The sequence below is a fragment of the Seriola dumerili genome, unplaced genomic scaffold, assembly GCF_002260705.1.
Source record: "Seriola dumerili isolate Sdu_G_001 unplaced genomic scaffold, Sdu_1.0 BDQW01000226.1, whole genome shotgun sequence".
Taxonomy (NCBI): domain Eukaryota; kingdom Metazoa; phylum Chordata; class Actinopteri; order Carangiformes; family Carangidae; genus Seriola; species Seriola dumerili.
In genome coordinates this window covers 1,567,697-1,593,603 of record NW_019174481.1, presented here as the reverse complement: position 1 = coordinate 1,593,603, position 25,907 = coordinate 1,567,697, and the positions used below count along the sequence as shown (strand labels likewise).

Here is a 25,907-nt window from a genome sequence, read left to right as displayed (position 1 = left end):
CTGCAGTTAATTCTGAACTGACAGAAAGAAAGTAAACGGAGCTGCTGGGAGTGACAGATTGTTGTCACCCATTTAGCTGAATTATAGGTGAGAATTTAATGCCGGCGGATACAGAGTCGACCGGCACAAAGCAAAGATGAGAATTTACCCACAAATCTTAACCTTCAGTCGGTCTGTGGAGAGTCAACTTCATCTTTTTTGTTGTTATTATAAATAAAGAATATTGTTATGTTAGATTTTGTTTTTCCTCACTGCTCCATGGGTGAGGTGAACTGGTTTTCTTTAGTCCTTGCAGTCGATGTGTGGAGTGCCGCAGGGAAGAGTTAGCATCACCCTGGTTCCCTCCACAAAACTCCTATGATATTATAACATTGGCTATTTGATTATTTCAGAAAATCAGCTCTGCGGCACTCGCAGAACTGGTGCACCAGGTAAAAGTCTGCGCACTTTTTGAATATTAGACTTACAATTATCAGGTAGCCAGAGAAATGACTCCAACTAAATACCAGTGTTGCTTCATATCTGCTGGATGTCTGAATAAACTGTTTGCTAACGTGTTGTCAGCGTCGTGTCCACAGCTCGTTTACGCTGCCCCCAAGTGGCAACAAATGAGTTATCGTAGGTTTAAAATAAGCAACAGTGTAGCTCTATAATTTAGAGAATATTCCATTTAAACTCGTTTAAGGTTACATCACGTATACATCGATAATACTGAAAGGAAAGTATGGGAAGAAAATTCGTACATTCCCAGGGAAAAGAGGAAGTAAAGCTAGCCTACCTGCACACATACACATTGTGTTAAAATGCAGTTTAGCTTTCTGTCGAAACACAGAAGAGTGTATGAATTTAACATTAAAATATTTTTATTTCTTTTTACTCCCATAAAAAAGTGTTAGCCTCTACCCTTTTAAATTAAGTCTTTGGCAAATCCACATAGGATTTTCTCAGAATTTGTAATATCTTATTCATTATTTAACACAATAGCACACACACTACTACACTTGCTCAGACAAATATCCACAAAAGGGAAACATTACAGATTTATGAGGTGTGAAAAGTGAAGTGAACATGCAAAAGGTTTGTGTATTTTTCAGTTTGCTTTTTATATATTTAACTCGTGAGGTTTTATCTTGGAAGTGAGTGTCTTAGTGGGGAATTCATTGAAGCTTCACTTTGCTTAAGGCTCACTGGCCACACACACACACACACACACACACACACACACACACACACACACACACACACACAGTGGCCTTGCTCTCAGTGACTGATGATATAAAGATCACTGGCTATTGACAAATGTGTTACAGTAGATTGGGTAGGATACTGTTGACAGAAATAAGCACTCTGTGGTATTGAGGAGCGCGGTTTCTCTCGCAGTTTAATCCATTTTTCTCTTTATCATCCCTTTCCAGTTGTCAGTCGTTCATTGTGCAGCCATGCTTAATTGTTTGTGTAAAAAAAACAAAGCCTGTATGCAGTTGAATGAAGTGTAGGAGAGAATGTTTTCTGGTTACCTTCTATGATTCATTTAGACAATAGGCTTTTTTCTTTTTTTTTTCAAACCAAACATGGACAGAAATCTGCATTAAAGACAGTGGCAGTAAATGACTTTTAAAAATGGGCAAGCAGAGCCAAAGAACCAACTAGAACTTCTGCCAAAAAACCACCATCTCAATATGCGATTCAGTAATAGTAGCAAATCTCTTTTAAATTCATCGCCTGTTCTGTCTCATGACATCTGCTGCTCGTCTTTCCTGTGCTGGAAGTCTCTCTCCTGCGTCTTGCTGCTCTCTTCCTGGACATCTTCACCTTTCTGCACTCCTTCCTGGCTCAAGAAATATTGGGATTACTCCTTTCAACTGACAGTAAACGTATCAAATATGAAGCTTAGAGGAAAAACATCCTTGAAAGAATATCACTTCTATGGTAATCTTCAAAATTTTTTACCATTACCTGATAATGCAAACGTCCAATAACACCCCCAATAACACATGCAAACGTCCAATAACACCCCCCCACCCACTCACCCTGCTTGACAAGCCCCAGCCTTTGTCAATGGGACATGATAGATAGCAACAGCAGGTAGTGAAGCTAGCCTCCACAGACGAGCCAACGCAGTTTGCATTTCATGATGAATGCAAACTGGCAATATCAGGTGTAAGGAGAGACATCGCTTCCACTTTGATAGTGTGCTAACTAGGGGCTAAACGATATGCAAATAAAATCAGTCTCAATTATAATGGGAATGGTAGGCTAATTTTTGCATTTAACTTTCACTGGAAAAAAATATAAAGATGATGATAATGTGATTTTTGCTGGTGTCTGAACCAAACAAGCATGTTCCCTCAGGTCTGGAGAATATGATTCTCTGTAGCACCACACTGCTTCGTTTATGGTTTGTTGTGAGACAACAGAAAGTTCTTGTCCTGATGACACGCTGTTGGTTATAATATAATATAATATAATAGCTTTATAATTAGTTCATATACACTGCTGATAAATGCTGTCAGTGCAACAAAGAAACGATACAAAAATGCTGCTATATCCACCAGGTGACGATGGTATTTTGTCCTCAGCTATACTGAACAAATTTCTGGAGGAGATTTAAAAACTGAACCTAAAATCTCACCCACTGACTTCTGAGCCTGTGTTGCGATCAAGTAATTCATAAACCCTTTGTGTGTAGCACAATCTGACTGCCTCTGCTTGCTTTATTGTGTGCCAGCATTGTGCCAGCTGCTTTGACCTAGTTTTAAATGAGTGGTTGTGTTTTAACATCTTTTTCTTTTCTTTTTTTTGTTTTTAAGCTTCTGTCATTTTCAGGATGCGTTTACATCACTCTGCATCGATTCAGCGTGCCTGTCTAATTTAGATATCCTCGCTCGCTCCTGTGATGGATCCTTATGGGACCTCCCAGTTCACAGCATTAATCCCCTCTACACACATATTTCATATCCCTGCAGATGGACCTGATTCTCAGTTTAAGAGCTTACTGTGTGTGTGATGTCGTATCTCTTTGATTCCTCCTCCACTTTTGAGAATATCTGATATGGATTCAAAAAGGGATGGAAAAGAGCTGAGCACAAGAGCTGAGATAAAATGAAGATAGTGAAGATGACATCCCTTCTCCCAACCTGTGTGCCACACACACGCACTGCTCTTCCCCTCACTCTGGAAGATTTTATAGGGAATGAAGCTGAGGCCTTTCCTAACTCAGATGTTCACCTCGAGGATCATAACCTGCCTACCTCTTCTGTGATTGGCTGCATTTGACCGCTGGCGCCTTCTCTTTCTCTCCCAGGGCTGAATGAATGTATGATCAACAACGGCGGCTGCTCTCATGTCTGCATGGACCGACCAATCGGCTTTGAGTGCCAGTGCCCCACCGGCTACCAGCTGCTGGACAAAAAGACTTGTGGAGGTAAAAAGAGAAACATTTCAGGTGGATAGATGAAAAGAGGGGCAGACAGGCTGCTGTTTAACCTAGTGTGTGTGTGTGTGTGTGTGTGTGTGTGTGTGTGTGTGTGTGTGTGTGTGTGTGTGTGGCTTTTAGGCAGCTCTCTGGTTGTCTGTGTTTGTTTGGTGTGCCCAGTCCATCACTCCCACAGGGAACTTAGCACAGTCATACTAGTCTCTTGCACGCGCACACACACACACACACTAACACACACTCATGCGCATACACACATACTATGTCCTTCACACCCTTCCCCGTCCTTTTAACACTACCATTTCCCCATCACACCCAAGGAAAAAGCCTGAAGTGGACAGGGACACACCCTCCTGTCTCCCTGTCCTCTTCTTTCTTCTAAATGGCAACATGTCTGTGTTTCTCCTGCACTTACAGCCACAAATGTGTGTTTTCACTCACCTGTTATAGCTGTTATTTAACTAAAAAGCATGAATATATATATACATATATTGTAGGACTTAAGTTGCCTCTGCTCTGCTGCGGCTCATGAGGGTGAATTAGTCACTGTCTGTCACTGTCTGTCTGTGTCTGATTGCCTCTGTCTCTCTCGCTGTCTTCCAGCTGATTGATAACCCGTCTCCTTCCTCTCTCTGCAGACATTGACGAGTGTGAGAACCCCGACGCCTGCAGCCAGATCTGCATCAACTACAAGGGGGATTTTAAGTGCGAATGCTACGAAGGTTATGAGATGGACCCCGTCACTAAGACCTGCAAGGCGGAGGGTGAGTTACGGTGATGAACGGTCAGCAGTGCAGTCGAGTGCAGGGCGGCCGAGATGGCACTTCCCAGAGTACAGGTGAACTCTGAGCTTTTAGTTGCCGTTTTTCTTTTAAATCTTGGATGATGTCATAACTGCACAAATGCTGTATTTTGTCTATTTTATCTTTATCAAGTTTATGACTCAGTGTAACCTACAAAGTTGCCGGCAAAACAAGCTCGGTTTGTTTAGAGAAACTTGCCGGCGCTGAAAGTTTAAAAAGCCGTGTTGCGCTGTTGATAACAAGACATTCTCTCAGATGTTGTGCTGCCTCATTAGTGCAACACTTCTCTCTCTCGCTCCTTTTGGGCCTCAGTGTCAAATCCTCCTCATCTCATAATCACGAACATCTTCCTGCTGTTAGGTTCTTAATATTGTTCTGCACCCACTTGTGCACTTGACATAATTGCTGAATCACCAAAGAAAATTAAAAAAAATAAATAAATAAATAAATAAAAATACGGCAAGTATCGCCAAGGCAACCACTCACTTTCTCCCAGGCATAATCTGTCCTCCAGTGTCCCGTCCCATTAGACAGTGTGATGAGTGACAGACTGATGTGTTTAGCCATGCCGAACACTTATAATTAGGTATAGCAACTCTTCGGGGGTACCTGGCTGAGTCACGGTGGAGGCTAATTACATCAATTTAATCTGCTCTCCCGTTAGGCTTGTTGACGACAGTTGTCAGACTAGTGGAGAACAAAGTGAACAGCTAAGAGGCCAAATCATTTTTCTTGACCTCCAACTATGGCCAAAAGCTATTAGCAAGAGGATTACAGAGAGAGGCCAGTTTATATGTTTACACTTCATTTCCCGCAAAATGTTCATTATTTAATTGGCAGGAAACAGTGAGTCAAATGAAATGTGTTGATTTGGTCCCTGTGGCTGTCAAGTGCTGTGATTTTATTTCCCTCAATTAAACCAAGCTGATATCAAAGCTCAGCACTTGTGTGTGTGTGTGTGTGTGTGTGTGTGTGTGTGTGTGTGTGTGTGTGTGTGTGTGTGTGTTTGCATTTGTCTGTACTGTATTTGTGTGTGGATTGTATTTGCACCTCACCTCCCTGCCGCCGTCTGCACTTGTGTATTTCTCCATGCATGACTGCCCAGTGTGTTTGCTATCAGTTTATCACGGCCAGGAGAGAACTGTGTGTCTGGCTGTGTGTCAAAGCAGAGTCGCAGTGAATGCAGCAGTTCCACCTCTTGGTTTTCGAGGATATGAAAACTACTGCTGCCGTGACAGCCCATAAAACCAGCAGGGGGGCCATTTTCCGCTTTAGAGGGGTTGGAAATGTTGTCATTGTAATGGCCAGTTTTTTGGAGAACACTTAGTCCTGAATGGTTCTCTCATCATTCAGACTTTGGGCTGGGAGAGGAAGGGGAGGGCAGGAACAGGGAACATGCGGCAGTACGATACTACAATGAGGCTACGACACAGACTGTCAAAGGGGGAAACTGAGGCAAGCGAGCCATTAATGAGAGATTTTCATATCTGCCTCTGGAGATAACTGGCTGCAGCTGCCGTCCTATTACCGTACACTGTCAGGAAGATATAGGCTCAATATAGATGTTACAAGACAAAGGTGGGCTGTATTTGCTAGCTAGAGTGATAAAACCCTCCCTGCAGGCTCACACTGTGTCTGTTACTCACTTGGCTTTTTCCTTGCCAGATTTATAACAGAATCAGTGTAGGGAAATGATAATATAAATGTGTCTAAGGCCCCTGTGCACATCTGACTCTAATTATAATGCATCCTAACTGACCTTATCACGAGCGGACAGCTCTAAAAATAGGTGTGAATGTACCCAAAATGAAACAAGGACACTGTGGGATGTAGGCGCTGAGGTGCAGGGACATGTGTCCAAGCAAGGAAATGCAAAGTCAACTCTTTAGCACGATTATAGCATTACACAGCTGTTAGCTGCAGTCCCTACATGTCTCAATGACATATAATGTCATATCACAATTTTGTTGACAAATGTGTTTCTCTGTGTACTTGTATCCAGTATGCAAATATCTACTGCAGTCTTCTTCTCTGTCTCTGTATGAAAATGTTAGCTGACTCACAGTTAGCTGACTGATAAAAATCAAATGGTAGCGTGGAATGGAAAAATCCAATCACAAGTGATCACAAGAGAAGCATTTAAGGTGCATTGTGCTGCCAGGTGAGCCCAATCCGTTTGATAGGCACAGTGCCGGCCTCAACATTTAATTTTATTTTGTTGTATTTATGGGTTCAATTTTGTTGCAGTTGAGTTTGAGGGAAGTCCATAACTGATCCTGATTGTTTTGTGTTAGCTAAGGCTAAGATAAGGAGAGAACACTCTTTCACTTTGTTCAAGGTTGTTTATCAGCCTTCGGAGGAAATTACTAGTTTTTTACTGTGTGTGAGTGTTTTCATTCATGTGTATTTAATTCTGCTGCCTGTGTGCTGTTGAAGGAGAGGCAGCAGAATGCTAAGGTATTCCAGATCTATATTCTCAAGCAGAAAATAATAAGGAGCGTACAACTTAATGATGCATACAGACGCACTGATCAATGCTACGACTATTCAGCAGTTTTTAATGAAGGATTATTGTCCCTGCACTCTTGTTAGAGGAGGATATTGAGTTGTATCACACAAGCTTTTCTGTGTTATTTATCTGTGTGAAAAGATCACATTCAGCGTATTGACTTTGGTGTTACAGATGTGCAGCAGCACATTAAGGTGCAGCACGTTTTGACACAGTGGTGAAGCCACCGTGATGTTACCATGGAGAAATGTCTACATCCTTCCCTGACACGCAGCGTTTCCCATCAGGGTCAACAGTCTCGAGTCCAGCACACAAACATTACGATGCTGGTGTGAAAAAACAATCTCGCAGGCTTATCGGCATCTTCTGTTTTTCTTTTTTATGTCCTTCCTTTACCCCAGAACAGCGCTGTATGTTTTGGGTTTAATTATTGACATAAGCGCAGGCACAGCCATTATTTCTGATTCAATCTAAATCCAGACCATGCTTGCTCAGAATGTGTTTAGTGAACTTGATTTCGCTAGATATAGGTTGGAATTATTTTAATGCACTGCCCTTGCTGCCGAATTTAAATCACATTAACGGTGCTGTGCATGGATGATGTGTGGAGCTCCTGGACGAGAGCATTTTTCTAATAAGAGATACCAGCTTGAGCCCTTCTTTTGGCCCACTACCAAACTGTCAGAGCTGGTTTGACTGGGCATTACTGAAGCACATCCCAACTCTAATGTATTCCTCTCACTAACAATGTATTCATCCTGCTTCAGCACCTTTTATAAATTGCCCTGCACTGTAAAATATAGCTGCGTGCCCTCATCCACACTTTGATGCTGACTTCATTTCTTTGCTTTGCTCGTAGGGAAAAGCCCTTATCTGCTGTTCACCAATCGGCATGAGATCCGACGCATCGACCTGGTGAAGAGGGACTACAGCCAGGTGGTGTCCACGCAGAAGAACGCAGTAGCTCTGGACCTGGATGTGGCCAACAACCGTGTCTTCTGGTGCGATCGCTTTCATCGCAAAATCTACAGGTAAACGAAGAATGGAAACCGGAGTTCCAGTTACTTACTACTACCTGATGTGGTAGATCAGAAACTTGATGTTGATTTGATTTTATATGTTTGAATTTGGATTTTAGGATAGAGTTGTTCCGATACCAGTACTAGTATCAGAAATGCCTCTGATAGCCTACACAGGAAGTAGTGCTGTGCAGCCACTGGCAACTACTGTTTTAGAGCAGTGAAGAAGAATTGATTTCCAGTAAATAGTGTTAAACTCTCAGCTGTTTGGCAAAATGTTGCACTGCAAAGTCCCACCAGTAATAATAATGTCAAGGGGTGGCACTAGTGTTAGAACAACTAAAGTAAGAATTGTTATTGTTATCCAGTTTATGATTGACAGTCAGATTAGATAATAAAAGAAAGATTCTTTGGAATTCATGTATCTAATCATGTTTTACAAAGGGTGTAATATGAGCCATGCATTGTTTACATTCATGTTCACTCACAGTCCTCCTCTTCCCTGCCTTTGTTGGTACATTGCTTCATTTAAACAACATCCAGCAGCAAACTTGACCTTAGATTAAAAGTCTAAACTTAAGTTAGAAACTGAGGCTAGAAAGTCTAGAAAGGGAAGCCTCACTTTATGCCTTATTTTTATAAAAGTTTGACTTTGTCCTGAGTAATGCATTTTAACACAGATGTTATTTTAAATACAGTTAATTGATGTAGCAGTTGCATCATGAATCTTGAATGCAACAGATGTTTCGTCTGTTTGTTTTCATGATATTTGTTGTTTACTTTCCAGTTTTCAGGATGAATAAGTTTATTTCTACCAAAATGCTCACGTCTTGCAAGATGAATGTTTTTGTTTCCGAGTCGATGGCCGAGACCTGCTGTTATTCCAGATTAATTCCAGCCCTCCTCTTGTTATCCCAACTACGACACCCCCCACCCCCCCAGTCTATTCTAATTGGAGCACTGTGTTCTCCTTATAAAATGGATGTTAAGAGAAAAGATCTCTGGGGAAACTAAAATTGAAATTCCTGTTAGGGAGCACAGCTGCCTGGCCCTCACCTCACACCTCTGCTGGGGCCAAGTCATTAGCGCGCAGGGCAACCCCTGAGTGAGGCCTTGTCTATTCTGATAAGGGGTCCACCTAAGAAGGACACTAACCCCCGGATGAACCTGCTCAGCGCATGGCCCAAGGCTACAGCTCGCACACCGGTCCCACTCTCCGCTCTGCAGTCGCTTTACAGCACATGTCAGCAGTGATCACACATTATCTGTATGTGGTATCCACTTGTCCTGTGATTGTCCCGTATGAGCCCAAACATCCACTTTATATCTACTCACAAGTGATCAAATGAATGCACCAAACACAAACTGACTTCAATTTTTGCTTAATTTAGACAAACATAAAAGCTTTTTAACTGTATTATCATCCCTTCATTTATTCAGATTTGCTTCTGTGGTTATTTTTACAATCTAAATACTTTTAAGGAAATGTTTGTAAAATGCTTCAGCCTGTAATGAAATCACTGCAGTCAATACTTTACAATGATAAATGTTTCTGGTAGGCTTCCACTTAATAAGGAGGATAGTGTTTACAGACTCATTATCACAAAATAAGGCCCACCACGTTGTCAGCCTCCCTCCACTTCACATCGATTTTGCAATAATGGCTGGCTTCCTGTAGATGATTCCTTATATATTCTCCTCCCTTCAAAATACTCCTTGCTCCCTCTCTGTCTCCCTGCAGTGCGTTTATCCACGAGGCCAGTGACCCCTCCCAGCAGGTGCCGCTGGTAGATTCATCTCTGCAGACCCCTGTGGGCCTGGCTCTGGACTGGCTCCAGCACAACCTGTACTGGACCGACTCTGGAGACAAATCCATCTCTGTGGCGTCAGTGGACGGCACCAAGAGACGTGTCCTCATCAACACTGACCTTAGTGAGCCCCGAGCCATAGCGCTGGATCCCCACCATGGGTGAGATGGATATGTCAAGTGTGTCTTTGTCCAGGCGCACAATGTCAAATGCCCTAGGTTTACAAATCAAGCATTGAGGCAATTTTCTAAAGATTTGAATGAAAGGATCAATACTTATGATCATTAAACCATTATCTGTATTGATCATTACAGTGCAAGAAACCACCAACCTGCAGTTTGGCTCTAATCTCAAAAAGTATGCTAATTACTGAACTGCATGCTGTAAATTTATATAACAACTGTCAGTGCGTCAAGATAAAATGGTGTCAGACTGTTGATATGTAAGTGCCCTCCTCCATATCTCTTTGAATATGCTGGCAGTCACTGTGCTATCTTGTTTATTCCTCATCTACAATACTGAAGATGATGGTCGATGACCCCAGATGAAGATTTGTAAAGTGATTTCAGCTTGGGACCCAGAAATTGAATAAACATAATCCTCTTCCGGGACCATGTCTAATGACAAACATAAGAGAACTCTTGTTGCTGTACATGGGGATCCAGAGTAACAAGCCTGTGACCCATTTAGAGTCCTGACTCAATGATTTTTTAGAAATTCTGTCCTAGATGATCGCGCCTAATCTGGGAAGCTTTATGAATTTTTGTGCCAGCATTTGCTTCTGCAGCTTTTTTTTTTTTTTTTTTTGTTCTGGTGATCCAAACCCAGATGAGAACAAACATGCACAGAAATGAACTAAAATAAACAGGCACATAGCCTAAACAGAAGCGTACACACTGTGAGATTTTGTACACATTACAGACCCAATCATAACTGCCCAACAGGAATCCAGCACACGCAGAACGCTCACTGTGACGCCAAATGACAGTTCAGTCTTTGCAGGGAAATTCACTTGATGTCAGTAATAATCATTTACATGGAAATGACTGTGTAAATCAGTGTGTACTTTCCTGCTATGATCTCCGTCTGATTGCCCAATAACCATTCAAACTATGCTGAACTCGTACAGCAACAGCATTTGAATTGGCTGGTTTAGCAGAGTATTTACTAATGCTGGTGATTTAGCACAGCCACAGAGTTAAATTGAATGCAAAGCTATTAATTATGACATAAAGGACCATGTGTCTTGCACACATCTGGAAAGCAAGAAAGTGCAGAAGAAAATGGATGTTGCCTGCTAATAAACTTGAAATATCAAGTGGAAGGGCATACTCCACCCTCAAGGACAAAAATAGTAATGAAATAGTTAAATATTCCTGTCAGCTTGTACAAGGTCAGAGGCCTCCTGGAATTATAAAAGAACAATCTGGGGGATTTCTGGTCATTTAAAAAATGTAAAGTATAATAAGTTATATGAACTAATTTTTATATATATTTATATATATATATCAGCTGCCTCCTAATAACAAGGCACTAGGCTACTACTATTAAGTTAGGACAACTGAAGATTAAAGCAGGAAGCAACTGGGAGACAAATCCACTTGTGTTGTGGTTTTGTGGTGCTGAACGGACAGCTCCCATAAATTGAGCTTTATACAGATCTGTCTTCTTGCTGCAGTAATCTGAATTCCTGTTGCTACATCTGCCATCAAGTGGTTTTATAATGTACCAGTGGCTATTAGCAGAAATTTCTGGTATTCACAGATGTTAAATCCTCCACTAATCAGAGGGTCGATGATTCAACCACTGGCTCCTCCGGTCCTCGTGTCCTTGGGCAAGATACTGAACCCCAAATTGCCTCTGATGGCTGTTCCATCAGTGTATGAGTGTGTGTTTGGTAGAAGTGCTGTATGTGTAAAAGAAAGTGTTGTATGAATGTGGCTTGTAGTGTGAAGCGCTTTGAGTGGTCGATAAGACCTCTGCAGTACTGTTCAGTCCGTAGTGAAAAATCATGTTTTCAGCTGCCATTTCTAAAAATGTTTGTTCTCTTTGCTGTTTTTATTTTGCTTTTAGGCTGCATAGTGCATAATTGTTTTAGCACCATTGCTTTTCATCTTGCTTGTGCAAATACTGTGGTGCAGTCCCCATAGTAAATATAGATATAAAAGACTTTTACCTAAATAAAAAAAAAAAAAAAAAAAAAAAAAAAAAAAAATAGACAGAAATTTAGGAAAGCAGCCGTGCTGGTGTCTGGGGGAATGGAAACAAAGCCCTACCTACTGAACAGAAACGCAAAACTGAAGAATTCGAGGGAAATGTTCTGGACACACTGATTGTTACAGAATACACATCACACCAATGTCACCAGAGAATAATAACTGCATTATTAAAGAAAACAGTTGTCTAGTAGTACACTGTAGATTTATTATCACATTTCTTGCTGAGCACAGCAGCGCTTCATGAACACGCTATAACAATAACATAATATGTTGTTTTTTCTCCAGCTTTATGTACTGGTCAGACTGGGGCACACGAGCCAAGATAGAGAAGGCGGGGATGAATGGAGTGGACCGACAGGTGTTGGTGGCTGATAACATTGAATGGCCCAATGGCATCACTTTAGGTGAGAACAGCTGTTTTTCAACCCATGTTCTTAAGTTCGGTATTACACTGAACTATATTTTACACTTTTCTGGCAATTGTTGTGTGTTGCTAAATGTGCCTGAGAGGAGCTAAAACACTCATTCAACTCATTGTAGGTAAAGGTCAATAGTAATTGAAATAGTAGGGGTAATGTTTAAAGTTGTTTTGAAGTTCTCACATTTGCTTTGGAATGATATTTGAAGTGTGTCAGTGATGTAATCGTGAGAATCTGACATTTTAAAACTTAATCAATATCACCTGAAGGGATTTGTTGGCCAGGGTGCCAGAGTGCTTATCGTGAAGACAATCAATTTCCACTCAGCTTGGGAAAGTCTTATCTTTATATGTGTGTGTGTGTGTGTGTGTGTGTGTGTGTGTGTGTGTGTGTTTCCCAGATGTAGCCAACAGGCGTCTGTACTGGGTGGATTCAAAGCTGCACCTCATAGCCAGCGTGGACCTGAACGGAGCTCACCGCAGGACACACATGTCGTCTGCAGAGAGGCTGGGACACCCCTACGCTCTGGCTGTTTTTGAGGTTTGTGCATGTGCGCCACTTTATAGATCTCAGTCTCTCGTACTGTAACACTCAGCAATAGACTGGAAGGATTTTGGGCAGTTGTCCATGATCTCATCCAGCCTCCCACAACTCATCATATCTACATCTCTCTCATTAGCCTCTCAGGGGCCTGCAGTGTAACTGGGAATTTGAATGTAATGACTGTTAAATTAAATTTATTGTATGCTCTGTGTGTGTGTGTGTGTGTGTGTGTGTGTGTGTGTGTGTGTGTGTGTGTGTGTGTGTGTGTGTGTGTGTGTGTGTGTCTTTAGGATGTTTTCCCTTGTGGGATTGACAGGCTGAGCATACTAAACAGATGACTGCTATACGGAATAGAGAGCAGCCTAAAGCAATGCAACACACAAACACACACACACACACACACACACACACACAGACACACACACACACACACACACACACACAGACACACACACACACACACACACACACACTTATGCTCTTGGTCATCAGCCAGCTTCCCTGTGTGTGATATGTCAGAGCCATCAGAGTGCTTGATTCTGGTTCGATGCCAAGTGGTCCAGCAAAGCCGCTACCTTGTGGTTTGTGCCTGTGTGCAAGCAGGCTTTTGCTTACAAACTCTTGTCTGAGATGACCCTGTTGTTGCACTGCAGCTATCTCCCAGCCAGTTTCAGATGGGTGGTAATGACATCACCCAAGTGGCCTATTTCCCAGTGAGACGCCTCTCAAGAGGAACTGGTCTCAGTGGGAGCAGAGATACAGATTTCATTCTGCAGCAGTGCAAATGTATAAGAATCAATTTTAGAAAACATCCACTTAGTCTTGAATTACATTTGTGAAGTCAGGAGTCATGACACTTGTACGGGGTGATCAAGTCAAAACACTAAGACTGGATTCAAATTTCACTCCTGCAGACTCCCCTGCGCTGTAGCGTAAGTCGGAGTAATGATGATAAATCCCCTCTGGTGTGATGTGTAATCGATCTGGGGATTCTCTGCTCTCTACCCTGTTGTGACTACAAGGTGACCTTCTTGTTCAGGGAGCTGAACACACTAGGTAGTTGTAGTGTACATCACATTACCATCTCTGTCTGACTCAATGACTGACTCAACACAAACACACACAGACACACACTCATGTGGCGAGGCATACTGTCTCGCCAATTGCTGGAGATTAGCGCGTAGTTTCTAAGGCAACCGCAAAAAATATCAGCTCCTGTCTAAAACAGTTTTTTTTTTAACTGCTGTGGGAGTGAACTCGGGAAACAAAGCAAACAAATAAATTAATAAACAACAAGGATGGTAAAAAATTTGCCATTAAGCTACTGTACTTTGATCTAAATAGGATACGTTTTAATCATTTAAGAGCCAATGCTGTAACGAACCACAAAGGATATGGCAGACTCTGAAAACCAATAAAAAGAAAGCCAAATGATAGATTGAATCCTCTTCTACAACAACGTGTCACTGTCCCATTTATCACATGCCTGCTGCTCAGACTGAAAGAAAAACCCTTAGTTGCCACTAAACCTGCATGTGCATTTCCTTAATGTATTCAACCGCTCATAATATTTGCAGAAAAAGCCAAATTAACATCATCTTTTCTATAAAAGATAATGAATTAAACTGTATGTGGAAACAAATATGTATCAGTGCATATTTAACTTGCCCTAATTTTCTCTCTGTCATTTTCCAGTTGTGAGCACTGTTAGTTAAGCAGTGACAGCATCTAGCCCTGTGTAATCTCCCTCAGCATGCCTCCTCTCTCTCTGCTCTCTCTGTTTAGGTCTCTGTCCCTTAGTTTCTTTTCAGTCATCAGTTTTATCTATTGTTCCATTGACCCATATTCTGTCCCCTGAACATAAACACATTTATATTCAAGGATTCTTTACATGTGTGACTTTCAGAAAGTGAACTGCTCAGCACTGTCAATACATTTTGCTATATACTGTATACTATAAAATGTTATAAAACATGTACTAGTTTTAGTTTTAGTTTAGTTGACATTATGAGGAGAAGGAACTCAAATCATCCAGGATCACATGAATAAATCCAAGACTTACTTCCATGGTGGATCTTCATGTAAGAAGACTAAGAGTCTACAACCCTGCTAGCAGCTCTGTGAGGCTTTACATTGGCACAGTGCGATGAACTGAATGAACAGATGTAGAACTTAGTACTTACACCGAAGTCTCCCACTGCACCTCACTTGTAAGTCGCTTTGGATAAAAGCATCGATGCTAAATGAGTAAATGTACATTTAAATGCTAAAATGCTCACAAAGACAAAGCTAGCATGTTGATGTTAAGTAGGCGTAATGTTTCCCATGTTCACCATGTTAGCTGAGCGTGTTAGCATGCTGTCATATTCTAATTAGCACCCCAGGAGATTCGTTTTGCAACTGTTTAGCCATAAAAACACAAATTTATAGTGTTAAGTGGAGCCGGACAAACTGACAAGTGTAGACCAGATGTATCCTGTAGTCGCTGACAAACTTAAAACCACAACTGTTGACCTCATGGTGGCGCTAGAGGAAAACTCAGAGGATGATCAAAATAGATAGGATTCATTGTCTGTCTATGAATGTTTGTACAGAATTTCACAGCAACCCATGAAGAGTTGGACTAACCAACGGACCGACACTGCCAATCCTAGAGCCACGCCGTTAGCATGGCTGTAAATAGTACGGATGTATGAGTCCAGGTGACCAATGCCCATATCATCATGAATAAAATTACTCCAAATAACTAAAAACTAATACTAAAACCGACATGTAAATTCAAGAATAGAAAGCTTTATGCAGTCCTCTTCGCCCAACACAACCCTGGTGAACTTGTGTATTACTAATATCAAGATATATTTTTCCCCGTTCCTCAGGATCGGATCTACTGGACAGACAGAGACAGAGCAGCAGTCTTCATGGCCAACAGGCTGACCGGTCAGGAAATCCACACGCTGGCTGAAAACCTCAACGACCCTCATGACATTGTTGTCTTCCACCAACTCCGGCAGCCGCAAGGTAAGTGAACAGTACGCGTGAGAGACTTTGGCCGTGTGCCTGTTTATTCATCACACCTCGTCTCACTGCGACTGTGCGAGTCGTATCTCTGTGACCAAGTTTCCTCCGTGGGTCCGTGCCGACTCCGGCACATGAATAAATAATAGTGAGGCTTGTGACTGTGGTAGACTGATCAAAGCTGTGGGAGCAGCAGCACATTCGCACGTCTGTCAAATCTAGACTGAACAGAGCTCTTAATCATCAGTGCGGTGGCTGGTTGTATTTTCTTTCCCTGTGTCAGTTTCCATATCTATATCTGCCTGCCTGTTTCTTATCTATTCTTCCCTCCCAGTGTATAGTCCATGCCCATTTCTATATCTTTCACCGCATTTCATCACCATCTTTACAATTCGAACTTGTCTTTCCAAGTTTGTATTTAAACTAAAGGCTTAAGGATGAACACAGTGGAGTTGTACCTGGGACAGCAGCACAGAAACTGGTTAATATTTACATCACATGTCTGTGTGTTGCTGGATTTTATTCTGTGTATTCTTTTTGATTTTGTTTACACAAAGTTACAGGCTTTGATGAAAGGGAACAACAGAGCACAGCAGCTTCTTCTGTCTCTGTCTGACTCTCCGCTATCTCCCCAAGCTGAATAAGTGATAATCTTATTTATGTAACCATAACTGTGTAGTTCTTCATGTCGGCTCCCTTTCTCTCTGTCACTGTCTCCAGGCCCAGACAGCTGTAATCTGGGAAGCGTGGCCAATGGAGGCTGTGAGTACTTGTGTCTCAAGGCTCCACAGATAACCGAACACTCACCCAAATACACCTGCGCCTGCCCCGACGGACAGGACCTGGGCCCCGATATGAGGGGATGTGTGCCAGGTGAGTGTGTTTATGACTGGTAATTGAGAGTATTTAGTAATCAATAGCACGTAAAGGGATTTGTTGGGCAGAGCGCCACAGTGCTTACTGTGCAGATAATCTGATTTTGCCTCACTTAAGGAAGCTGTTTTGTGCGTGTGTGTGTCAAGTGTGATCAGAGGGGGAACTTTGAACAATTTTGGGCAGCCGCTTACTGAATTAAAAAGAGACCAGGCTGGTGCTGACAGATGTTTAGTAAGTAGATAGTGTTATAGTAAGAAGAATAAGAATAAACTTTTTTAATTATCTATAACTTCTACACACAGTTACAAAGTGTTTTACAGTAAAAACAATGAAGCAAAACATAGAAAATGTAAAATTTCCTAAAATCTAACAAGGCAGGAGAGATTCTTAATAAAATAAACATAATAATGAATTGAATTATATTCATGGTTCATCTGGCAGAACTTAAAAATGTATGACTTGGTAATCTTGCACGTGTTCTGTATTGTATTATAACAGCTCTGTATAACTAACATAGTGTTCCCGTTTAATAAGGAGAAAAACTTTAAAATAATATATCATAATTAACTTTTCAAAGTTAGTTAAACTATTATTTCACATTTTATTCAAGTAAGTAGAACTGCCTAAAACTCTATAGGTGGCTTAATGCATTTTATCACAGAGGTAATACAGTGGAACACATGCAGTGAATTAATAAATAATTTATTTGTAGTAGGTGATAATTGATAATAAATTATTAGATATGCTTCCTCCAAGCAACATACTGTAGCTCCTGAACTAAAAAAGGTAGTTGCTAAGCAACACATGCAGCGGGTGGATACAATAACATGGACCACTATGCAACGTAATGCAATCTAACACAACACATCTCTGGAACAAATACCACCTCTGGATAGCTAATGAAATTGTGTCACGTTGCTTTATTACATACTGTACAGTGTGCGTGCCGTTCTGTCGCCCCAGGGAGGGGAGGGGATCAGTTGTGCTCCACGTAATTATAAAGCAGAATGTTGTGACTAAAAGAAGCATTACAAACTTCACAGAGCAAGTATTTATGACATGAAGTGCACTGCTGTGTTTTGAGCTGATGTTTATGTCCAGCCTCCAGGTCATATGAGCGCAGAATGTTGATTTTTGGTTATTAGGTTGTTTTGTTTATCATAGATCTCACAGCACCATTATGCAGATGACTACAGCCATATGCCATTTCATACAGAAATATCAATGAATATATCCATATGAAATAGTATGTAAACAGACTACAGTAGGAGTGGATGCACTAAGAGGCCCCGAAAACACATTTTCTCAATCTTACTGTGTTTACCTGAGAGATTTCCGTATCTGTGGCGTTATCTCTGCTCCTCGCACTGGAACATTTTCATCAAAATGTGACCACAGTCGTGTGGTTGTTTGTATATGTTGGCAGGCCACTGTCAATCACATTTGATCTGCAAACCACACCCACACTGACGGCCTGACGGAGCACAGGAGCTGAGTTTTTTTTTTTTTAATGAGTTTGTTCCTGAACTTTAATGTCGAGATTATTAGCCCTGATATTTAAAGAATATTTAATGGAATAGTTTGAATAAGTTTTTCAATTTCTTTCCAAAAGTGAAATCACTGGATGTTGTCACATTTGGACAGAGACAAACTTGCTGTTTCGCCCTGTCTCCAGTCACGCTCAGATAAGCCAACCATTTCTCGGCTGTAGCCTCATGTTTAATAGAGAGACTCTGAACCGAGCGTGGTATCAATCACCTCATCTAAGTCTCTGCAAGAAAGTGAATAAGCATATTTTCTCAAATGTCAAAGTACTACTCAGGTCATAGAGAAATACTTCAGACTTGAAACTGCATTTTCAGGGGCTTTAACACATTTATACCAATTCATTTTCTTGAGCTGAAGGTTTGAGCTGCCTTCTTCCTTTACTTGTAGCAGCACCAAGAAACGACACAACAACAACATCCACACCTCCCGCTGGACTTACACCCGGCACCAGAGCGACTGTTGCTGAAAACTTCCCTCCGCCTTCGGGGGGAGTTTCACAGGCGGACGCCACCCCTCACTTGACCACAGCTCCCTCTGATGCCCCAGACCCCCTCACACCCCTCTCCACGCTTAAGCCTGTGTCATCACAGGAGTCGAAGGCGCTGGGCTCCCACTCCACAGCCACCACTATGGTCATCTCCACCACACCTGCAGGGGACAGCAGCGTGTCGCAGCACTGTAAGTGAATTCAAAATCCTTTTTTATCAGTTCTGCCTGTGTGATTGCAGCAAATACTTCTCTACTATGTACTATACAATATACTAATACTGCATATATGTCTCATGTGGAGTCTGAAAAACAGACATGTGGGAATTCATGCCTTGATGTCACATTTGAACATTAAGATTTCGAGATTTGTCACTGTAAAATCTCCAGCCCTACGTGATCAACATCTCTAATGTGGGGTGCTCTGTATGATTTGAAAAGGGCAGAGTGGCCCATTCAGGAGTTCACAAGAGATGGAGCTCAGTCTTCTGATAAAGAGCCGCTTTCACCTGCGCGCCCACATCTCCTGCCAAGTACCACATCCTCTGGTCCTACTCACACTCGTAATGTAGCTAACAACCTCACCCTCACTGTAATGATGGCATTAAAGTGAGATATCTGCAAGACCCAACAGCCACGCTCCGCTGACTTTAATAAGAGTGATGGATGGTACCTTGTCACAGAGGAAATGCCACCTTTCCCTCCATAAATTGTGCCCTGTGTGGGCTGTTGCATGCCATCGAGTGCGTGTGGTGCTGCTGCGTAAGTGTGCATACCACGAGGAGTACGCGTTAGTAAGCGCGTGGTATGTAAATGAGTGTGAACGGTGAGGTGACATCGGAGCCTGATGGAGCAGAGACGGATGAAGAGTAGAAGGTCACGGGGTAGTGTCAAGGTCGCACTCCGGCAAATGTCAACCAACTCGTCATTTTTCGCTCCCTCTTTCATTTTTGTTCCAGCCTCTTTTTCACTATCTGACTCCTCTTTGTAAAACACTCACGGCTGTGCACGCATGATCACCTGCTCCCTGCCTCGCTGTTTTATCTCCCCTCTCTACCGCCGGCTTTCCCTTCCTGCTTATCTCTCACTCTATTTCTCACACATTTTTTTTCTCTATCCTATACACTTTCTCACTCTTATCCTCTCTCGCTCCGCTGTGTTTTCATCTTCTTGCTCTAACTCCTCTCTCTCGTTTCATCTCTCTGTACAGCTGGAGGTGAGCATTTCCTCATGGGCGAGAACCTGACAGTGGCTGTTTTGGGAGTGGTCATCCCCATCGGTAAGCTTCCTTGTCTGTGTTTGTCTTTCTGCACTAAAGGCCCGCGGGGCTGTGTAAAGCTGCTGTCTACCTGCTGCCTATGGCCACTCTCTTTGTAGTCCGTTCACACTGACCCTGCTGTGGCAGGATGAGAGAAACCTGGCCCACAGGTCTTCCTCGAGTTTTTTCACAAGTCATTTTCTGTGAGTCTGACATTGCTGCCACACTGCATTACTCACCTCACATTGTGTTGTTGTGTTGGGTTCTGCTACAGCCAGAGGACTCCCTGTCAGACCTTTTGTTTCCCTTTATTTTGACAAACTATAGAGCTATAAGAAAGCATTTAAAACATTCTTCTCACTTAGCTCTAATGATAAGCTACTGCTGCTACGCCTGTCACTCTTTTCGTTCTCAGCACATAGGTAGTTTACCCTGAAAATCTTAAGTAATTACTGAAACAAGTGGCACTTGAATCAACTTCTCATTTCTAGCCAGCGTCCATTGATTTTACCAGCTAAAATGACCACTGTCTGTTAGCTGTAGAAAATTACGCTAACGTCAACTTCATTAGTTGGTTGAAACACTGTCCAGTGTGTTTCCAGGTAACTTGTTTTAAAATCTTAAATATATAAAACAAAGCTATAAGATGTGCTAGTACGCTAACACACTGAGGCTAAACCTGAATTCTCCAGACAAAACAGCAGCATGCTAATCAGTTGATGCTTCATGTAGAATAAAGAAACAGCATTGTTCTTTTATTACAATGTAGAACTAGTCTTCATTTATAATGTTACATGACAAAACGCTTTTAGGATGAAGACTGATGTTTTTGGCAATTGTAACGCTATCTCAGGTAACGTTCCCTGGGTGTAAACTTCCTTAGATTCAGTGAATAGCACAACGTTAGCCCAAACTCTGTTAGCATCCAGCATAAACAGATCTTTTTGAATGTAACTTGTAACCCCAATGTGTTTGGTTAATGATGTGCCTGTGCCTTCAAAGTAATGCTTGTTTATAGCTGTAAGTAGAAAACCAGTTGGCCGAACATGCTAGCAACTGCAGAATAAATATAATAAACAGAATAAATAGAGCAGATAAATACACAGTTTAATTCATTCCTTACCATTTTGCTCGGATGTTTTTATTTAGGAAAGACTAGAAAAAAAAGACCCCCTTTTAAAGAAGAATACGGTTTGATTAAAATAATCGTTTCCCGCGGGAATACTGGTCCTGCTTTGACACCACTTGTGAAAAAAAACAATAAAAAAAAACTTAAGGCTGGAGGAAAATAAACATACTTAAGCGCAGACTTCTGTTCATCTACAGTATGAGGTTAAAATAAGCAACACCAATAAATAATAGTGAAGTAAATGAACCTAAACAAATTGAGTCAGCCAATTAGCTGAGATGGACTGCTCTCATTATACTTCATAAGGTGAACAGACAGTACAGGAGAGAGAAAAAAAGACACCAATAAAGCATGAAAGCTTTATTAGTGCTTTAGTGGTGTAATTTAAAAAGGCATTATTAAATTACATTGCTTATTCAAGGTCAGATGATTTGCTGTGAATGAGTTGCCAAGAGATTGTGATGTAATGTGATAGTTTAAATTTGTTCTCCCCAAGGATAGTTTAAAAGTAATTTCCTCCAAAGCCAGGCCACTAATGGTGCTCTGCACAGCTGATTTAGAGTCTGTGTTCAAAATCAGTTGGTTGGTGCTTGACCCGACTTTGACCCGATGTTTGGCGGAGCCACATACACACACAACCTCTGTACCGCCGACCCCTGCCCTCTCTGTCCCCCGCATGCCTGTTCTGCTCCTCTCTGTGCCTGTCATTTCATGCCATGGACTCGTTATGCCTCGTTAACGCTCCCCCCTTCCCATTTCCCCGCCGCTGTGTGTTAAACGCATGCAGTTCCTATCGTTGCCACAGTGGTGTTCGGCCTGGTCTGTGCCGGAGTCTACCTGGTGTGGCGCAACTGGCGGCGCAATTCCACCAAGAGCATGAACTTCGACAACCCCGTCTACCGCAAGACCACCGGCGAGGGCGAGGAGGACGAGATCCACATCGGGCGGACTGATGGCATGGGACACCACACGCACCATCACCCGTACCCGCAGGGCGTCAGCATGGGTGTTGTGGGAGCAGGAGGTGGAACGTGCCCGCAGTTCATCGCCCTGCCACTCGGGGGCAGCATGCCCGATCCAGGGACTCACTGGTACACGGAGCAGCCCATGCTCTCCACTGCAAAGTGACCCTCGGGTGCGACTTCCGGAGAAGATGGCCGCTCAGGCACACGCACACACAGTGAGGTCAGGGGTGACTTGGACTGAGTTTTCTGAAGGGACAAACAACATATCATCAAGTGTTACATGCAGACATTCACATCCATATACTATGCCAATTTCCATTTGAAAAACACCAGTGTTAAATGAGATGAACATGATTCTTAATATAAGTAATTTCATTCCTTTTCTGTGCTGGAGCTGGATCTATTTTTTCTCTGGTAAATGCTGAGAATTAATTACAGAATTATTCATGTGTGCTAATGTGTTCCCAACATTGACCTAAGATGGGATATGGAGTCAGACTGTCAGTCTTTTTACTTTGATAACTGAGTGAGCTGTGTGCTGTGTGTCTTATATTTTGTGACAGGGCTAGTGAGAGGTCACGTCTCGTCCTTGATGTATTAATTTGGGCTTTGTGTTATTCCTGTGGAGCTCTGGGAACACTGTTTAGGAAGGAGAAGGAGCTGTAAAAGCAGGGCAGCACCTGCGTTGATGGGACAATCTGTACAGATTCATGTTAGAATCAATCATAAATGTCATTACTGGAGCTGTCTTGTGTAGTTTACAGTTGGATGGGTTTTTTATGAGATTTTTTCCATTCTATGATTAATTTTAAAGAAAGGTTATCATCCGCATTTTGTGCTTTCTCTCTGGTTCAGGGGCAAGCCTGTAAGGATGAGTTGTCTAACAGAGTGCAGTTGAACACAATTGATTTGCGGGGTTATGTATTTATTTGACCCTCAAGAGTCCAGAGTTTTGAGAGAGTACAACAATTTTGCAGACTGGAAAGGAGAAAGTGGACACATACAGTATTTAGACCTTTGCTTTCTATGAGCAGACCGGTCATGAGATCAGAGGGAAGTGGATTTTACACAGGTTAGGGTTCTGTCTTCTTAACTGTGACTTTTCTTTTTTAGATGTTAAATGGTTCGTGAGAAGCAATAGACTGCGGCTTTTAGTCAGGCCGCAGAGTCACATGTTTGACAAAAATCCTTGAGTGTTTAGAGTTTTATTTGATCACCTGCTTTTGACTGTGACAAATTTACACATAAATACACACAGGGTGCAGTGATAGCAAACTCACGCTGTTCTCCAGAGGAACGGAGACAATGCGCACTTGCCCTCCGAAAACACAAATAGCATGCATAATTGCTCACCAACTGACAATGCAGCCATTCATTGTTCCAGGCGAGATACACACACGCGCACGCACACATTCACAAAAGCGAGCTAGATTCCACGCCTGCTCTCTTCCCCCTGAGATGGCCGATATCTGAGCAGACAGTTTTGGATCGTGCCATGTGGGAGGGCCCAGCTGGTGGCTGCATGATGAGAACGACTTGTTATGTGATGTAACCACAGAAAACAAAAATCAGACTCTGATGTAATGAGGTTGAGGCCAACTTGCCCTGTCGGTGAAGATGTTTCATGCTGGTTAAGTCCCGTCATTAAAGCTGTTACTCCATCCATAAACCTCAAAAGTCTAGGTAGGTGTGTGTGTGTGTGTGTGTGTGTGTGTGTGTGTGTGTGTGTGTGTGTGTGTGTGTGTGTGTGTGTGTGTGTGTGTGTGTGTGAGAGAGAGAGTGTGTGTGTGTTTGTGTGTGTGTTAATTATTATGCATGTGAGTGCTAATGTTCATCCCACAGCCATATTTGAAACTGTTTTGTATGCTCTTTGTTGCACAACCCTCTTAGAATGCCTTCTGTATTGTGTATTGCATGGAAGAAAAACAGTGTATGATACACAGTTGTGTGGATACACAGGTGTGTAAGTGCGTGTGTGTGTGTGTGTGTTGTATGTGTGTGACACTGGAGAAGCTCTGAGGGTGCTTTTTGATTCATTGATTTGTAAATATGTTTTCATAAGGTTTTTGATAATGTATTATACAATTATGTAAAAGAAAAGATGTACATAAGATTTTAGATAAAGTGTTGACAGGTATATTAATTTATTTGTATAAAGGAGCGCACTGCATTCCCTGATTGTATGAGATTTGAATTCTCCACCAAAGTGGTTTGTGTTGTTTCTTGCTGTGCATCATTTAGCATCCTCTTTGTGTGCAACCCTTCTTTCTTCGTTAACCCACGTAACATATGGTGTCTCCTCTCAAAAAAACTCCCACATCTTTGCAACGCTTCCCAACCTCAGTGTTAATGAGATGATTGGTTTTGTTTATTTGTGCCTTTGTTTAGTTTTTTCATTTTCCTCTAGGGTTTTTCATTAAACGGACAGGGATCAGCCAACTACTGTACATGCAAAGATATACTGTAATAAGACCAAACTGGTTCCACTTTTTGATTTTCCGTAATGGATTACTTTTGAATATCTCTATATATTGATATATAAAATCTGACTGAAAATTTCCTCAATGTGTGCTGTTTCATTTTCTTCTACAAATAATCAATCGTATCACGGACCGACCGCTCAAAGAGAATACTTTTGTGGCACTTAAGCAAGCCTATGTAACGTTTGTTGAACAGCAGCCATTGGTTGCTTTAAAGCTGCAAAAGTTAATATTTTTATATGGGTCAAATGATGGTTTATAATGTTGCCCACAATTTCACAGTTTTTTCTTATCATTAAAATAAAAAATAAACCAAATGCGTACTCACCTTGCCGAGCATCAAACAGCAGAATGACAAAGTCACCAACTACCTGGTGAACACAGCCGAGCATTTAGCAGCTAATTACTCATGTATTTCCCTCAGGAATTAGTCAAGGTCAAAAACAGCTAAAGTTGTGTGTGAATATTGGACTTACATTCATCAGGTTACCCAAAAGAGTCCTCCAAATGAATGCTAATATTGCTATGTGTCTGCTAGATTTCTAAATGGGCGATTATATAACATTTTAGCCGTATAGCTTTATATGCTGAGTCTTTCTAATATGTAGCACAAGTAGATCCTGCAAAGTGACCGAAAACCTTTTGTCTTAAACGATCTCAACGCAGTTTTACATCTCCTCTCTCAGACTTGAATAACAGGCCGGTGAGCCAATCAGAGAAGAGGCTCTGAGCCTCTCTTCTGATTGGCTGAGTGTTTTCTGAGTGATCGAATAAAAATATAACAGATTTCAGGTAAACACTCTGAGAAACCAAATCCTGCAATGTTGGATGGTGGGTCTGGGTGGGCCAGGCTTGGGGCATGGCTGAGGGTGGTGACTGCTTTGTTGTGACATCACAACAAAGCCGTCACGTTTTGTGACGGCTTGTTGTGAGGCTCAGTTTCTGAATACAGGCTGTGTGCATTTCTCTGTGGACTGAACGCTTTGATACTTTTACAGTATTAATGTAGAACATAGACCTGCTTTATAATCAAAGAAAACATGGAAATATTACTTTATACAATATAGGACCTTTAAGTTTGATCTGTTAAGTAGCTGCTCTGAGCTACTGGTCTCATCAGAGCAAGTAAGGCCACAGCAGCAAAACACCTACATTTGTTGAACCGACAAAAGAAGTGTATTATTGCGTATGAAGTCCGGTTTTTATTTCTAAGAGGGAAAATGGGTTATTTGTGTTCAAAGTCTACACAGTCTCGCCTAAAAACTGAACAGAAGAAGAGAAGCATTCTCTGTTTTGTAACCCATGCTGACTGAGATGTGTTTTACATTCATCCCCTAACAAAGTGATCCATCAGCAGACAGAAAAACAGTCGCAGATAAATCCAACCCATTATCATT

At 41.9% G+C, this 25,907-nt stretch overlaps 1 protein-coding gene across 1 annotated transcript in view; it reads left to right on the top strand.

Moving 5' to 3' along the window:
• Nucleotides 1-23,744, top strand: part of LOC111228856 (low-density lipoprotein receptor-related protein 8-like) — a 78,245-nt gene extending 54,501 nt beyond the window's left edge. Inside the window, exons 8-18 of the mRNA XM_022754949.1 lie at nucleotides 3,305-3,424; nucleotides 4,072-4,197; nucleotides 7,605-7,776; nucleotides 9,506-9,733; nucleotides 12,077-12,195; nucleotides 12,611-12,750; nucleotides 15,630-15,771; nucleotides 16,489-16,641; nucleotides 18,580-18,870; nucleotides 19,889-19,957; nucleotides 21,853-23,744. Coding sequence (XP_022610670.1) covers nucleotides 3,305-3,424; nucleotides 4,072-4,197; nucleotides 7,605-7,776; nucleotides 9,506-9,733; nucleotides 12,077-12,195; nucleotides 12,611-12,750; nucleotides 15,630-15,771; nucleotides 16,489-16,641; nucleotides 18,580-18,870; nucleotides 19,889-19,957; nucleotides 21,853-22,193 — 1,901 coding nt within the window. The 3' untranslated portion in view covers nucleotides 22,194-23,744. The remainder of the gene's footprint in view (nucleotides 1-3,304; nucleotides 3,425-4,071; nucleotides 4,198-7,604; nucleotides 7,777-9,505; nucleotides 9,734-12,076; nucleotides 12,196-12,610; nucleotides 12,751-15,629; nucleotides 15,772-16,488; nucleotides 16,642-18,579; nucleotides 18,871-19,888; nucleotides 19,958-21,852) is intronic.
• The last annotated feature ends 2,163 nt before the right edge of the window (nucleotides 23,745-25,907 follow it).